The following is a 3429-nucleotide window of genomic DNA, read 5'->3' as shown; positions in this document are numbered from 1 at the left end:
TATTTGAGTGCCATAAATTAAATTTTAATTATTAAAATTAAAATTTCAACTTTTGATCATAAATTACACCATAAGATAAAATGTTCAATAACTATTAGCTATTTTAGATATTGCACATAAAAAAAAGGAAGGTTTTTTTTTTTATTTGTCGGCCATCAAAATAACAAAGAAATACATATATATATATATAAGAAAAAAGCCCGAGAGTAAAGCAAATTTGGATCAATTTTGTCTTTTGTGCAAATCGCACCAAGTGGGTGATGGAAATTCAATTGGTTTCATATAAAACATGTGGAGATAAAATTTCAATGCTCTCATGGTCCTATTAGATTCTTCAATTGGGTATGGATGGCTGAGGTACAAAGGTTGCAGAATCCAGACGTTAATTTGAAAATAACTTAACCATTGCAGATATGAAATATATATTATCTAACCAAAAATTAGGGAAAAAAAAAAAACTAATGTAAACTGTATTTTCGATTTTTATATAGAAAAAGGAAAAACTAGGAACTCCTCTTCACGGTAGATATGACTATATTTTTTACCTAAAATTATGGTTTTAAGGGAAACGAAAAATAAAAAAATAAAAAAAACGAGAGGGGAAATGTCCAGTTCTGATTGGCGAATCAGAGACAAAAGGGTGGACCGTGAGTGAGGGGAAACCTTGACGTACCATAACTAACGTTAGATAACTTTTTTATACTTGGTATTTAATGTTAATAGAAAAGAAAATATTATTATTTTATATATAAAAGAAGTAAAAACCAAGCAATTCCAATTGCAAGAGGATAAGGGCAATTGGAAGAGGACAGTGGGCCCAGGGGCAAAGCTGCAAGCAGGTTTTTGAGTTTTTTTTTTTTTTTATTAACACAGTATTTAGTGGATCTATAGATTTTTTATAGACTGCCAATCCAATCCAAGCTGAGCAAAGCAAAGCAAAGCCCCCTATAGGTTAAAGCTGGAAAGATTTCCACAACAAATCATCTCCTGCCAAAACCAAAAGAAAGAAAGAAGCTAATCTCTCTTGGAACTCTCCTCTTATTTTCAGCTTCTCATTTATAGAGAAGAAAGAGCATTTGTTCATTCATCAGATATATCAGTCAGGAAAAGAAGAAAAGAAAAAATGAACGGTGATGACGTTCACGGTATGATGGAGGGGCAGTACATAAGGAGACACCACTGGAACGAAATCAGAGATGACCGGTGCACCTCTGCTCTTGTGAAACACATCAAAGCTCCTGTTCATCTCGTAAGATTCTGTCTCTGATTCACCTATCTGTCCTTCAAAATTTTCGTTTTTTTTTCCTAATGCGTAATGCGTCTGTTGTTCGATTTTGTTGCCACCGCTTAGGCCGTTGACTTGTTTTTTTTCTCCCCTGGACTTCTAAAACCGGCATCTCTTTCCCATCTTTAATTGTCAACCAAAAGTCAAATCTACGTTCATGTCGGAAATTTAACAGCAAAAAAAATCTTTAAGTATTTTTTTTTCTATTTTTTCACATATAAAAAGCACACTTTTTCACTCAGATCTGAGATTTGATTTTGATTATTTTGTTACATGGGTTTTTTTTTTCCCCTCAGGAATGGGAATCCGAATTAGTTGGAGTTTAGTAATTTTTATTAATTTTATTGCAACTAATAATGGATAGGTATGGTCATTGGTAAGGCGGTTTGATCAGCCGCAAAAGTACAAGCCGTTCGTAAGCAGGTGCATCATGGAAGGGGACCTCGGAATTGGTTGCGTTAGAGAAGTCAATGTCAAATCTGGCCTTCCTGCCACAACCAGCACCGAACGATTAGAACTTCTTGATGATGAAGAACACATTCTCGGCATCAAAATCGTCGGTGGTGATCACCGTCTCAGGGTACAAATGCTATTTATTCTTTCTCCCTTACATGTTTTTTTTGGTACTAATTCTGTTGACTGATATATTTGCAGAATTATTCTTCAATCATAACGGTCCATCCTGAGGTTATTGAAGGAAGGCAAGAGACAATGGTGATCGAATCATTCGTTGTCGATGTGCCAGAAGGGAACACCAAGGATGAAACTTGTTACTTTGTCGAGGCTTTAATCCGATGTAATCTGAAATCGTTAGCCGATGTTTCAGAGAGGATGGCTGTGAGCCTATCAACCAATACAAATTGAGAAGGTGGAATTTTGATGACAAAGAAGACTAGCTTTTGTGGAGAAAGATGAGGGGTAGGAGCTGTGGATTTCGTGGTCTGAACAAGTTTTGGATACAATGCTCGATGTGATTTTTCACTTTGTCATGGGTGGTCCTTAACACTCTTTTTTTCCTGCTTTCTTAGCTTTCTTTGTTGAATGCCTTAGTAGTTATCTGTGAGTTTCTGTTCTATAAATGGGGTTTGGGGTTCCCAAGTCGAAGAACATGGGGTTCTTTTTTCATCGTTGTTTCTGGTTATCTGGGTATTGTACAATGGTGGTAATGTACGCTACTATAGTCTTATTTGTAAATATTTGTGTAAGATGAGCAAAGATGGAGGCTTTTCTTTCCGTATTGTACCTGCAGCTGTAGGTGCAGGATGAATTTGGAGAACCATTTTAACTCTTCTTGAAACGCCTTTGATCTCACCTTGAAAAAAAAGTGTGAATAAAAAATAATATATATATTTAAATTTAAATATGTGAAATAATTTTTATGAGTAAAAATTAAGTGTTATATTATGAGATTTATTAAATGATATTTGGTTGGATAGTAAGAATTATTAAATGTTATATGATGAATGAGAGTTACTTTTAAAATTTTAATGTGTTATTTGATGGTAAGGAGTTATTTTTAAAATTTTAAAATTTGATTTAAAATCAGTTGTTAAGTTTTAAAAGTGAAAAGATTATAATATTTTTAATATTATATTAAAAGAACGTGAATAAAAATAATTTATACTTAGGTAAATAAACTTAAAATTTTTGAGGATTTGTGAGATATTATATAAAATTGTGAGATTTTTTAGATAAAATATATAATATTTTATAACTCGAGTGTAAATTTTCACATTTACACACGTTTCTCTGTTTTGTATGTATTGGTGTCTTTTCAATAGTTTCTTGTTGGATTATTTTTGGTTTTTCTGCTTGATTGGGTAAACCATTAACGAATGCTTTTTTTCAACATTCAAGCACGTTATTAAGTTTATATTTGTTCAGTTCTCAGCCTCTGAATTTGAGTGCAGAAATTGCGGGAACACATGGAAATGCACCAAGGGGTCGCTTTTTGAGTCATAAAGTCGCAGAGCACTCTCAACTGAAAAGATCTTGCGACGATTTTTATTGAGTTAGACATACCACGCTAGAAGGTTCCTCTGGAGCAACCAATCACTCATTTTTTATGTAGTGAATTTCCAACACGTATCCAAACGAGAGAACTCGTGATTAGCTCTGTTTTTTTTTTTTTTTTTGTTAAACTG

General features: G+C 33.4%; 1 protein-coding gene across 1 annotated transcript; it reads left to right on the top strand.

Moving 5' to 3' along the window:
• The first annotated feature begins 887 nt into the window (after window positions 1-887).
• LOC111313333 (abscisic acid receptor PYL9-like) lies at window positions 888-2575 on the top strand. The gene is made up of 3 exons (XM_022914000.2): window positions 888-1249; window positions 1650-1865; window positions 1940-2575. Exons 1-3 carry the CDS (start codon window positions 1124-1126, stop codon window positions 2147-2149), a joined length of 552 nt encoding a protein of 183 aa, XP_022769735.2. The 5' UTR covers window positions 888-1123; the 3' UTR covers window positions 2150-2575.
• The last annotated feature ends 854 nt before the right edge of the window (window positions 2576-3429 follow it).

Source organism: Durio zibethinus, chromosome 23, assembly GCF_047325235.1.
Source record: "Durio zibethinus cultivar Kanyao isolate XHJ-2024 chromosome 23, ASM4732523v1, whole genome shotgun sequence".
Lineage (NCBI taxonomy): Eukaryota > Viridiplantae > Streptophyta > Magnoliopsida > Malvales > Malvaceae > Durio > Durio zibethinus.
The sequence above is the reverse complement of the archived record's forward strand: the minus strand, read 5'-3'. Positions and strand labels throughout refer to the sequence as shown.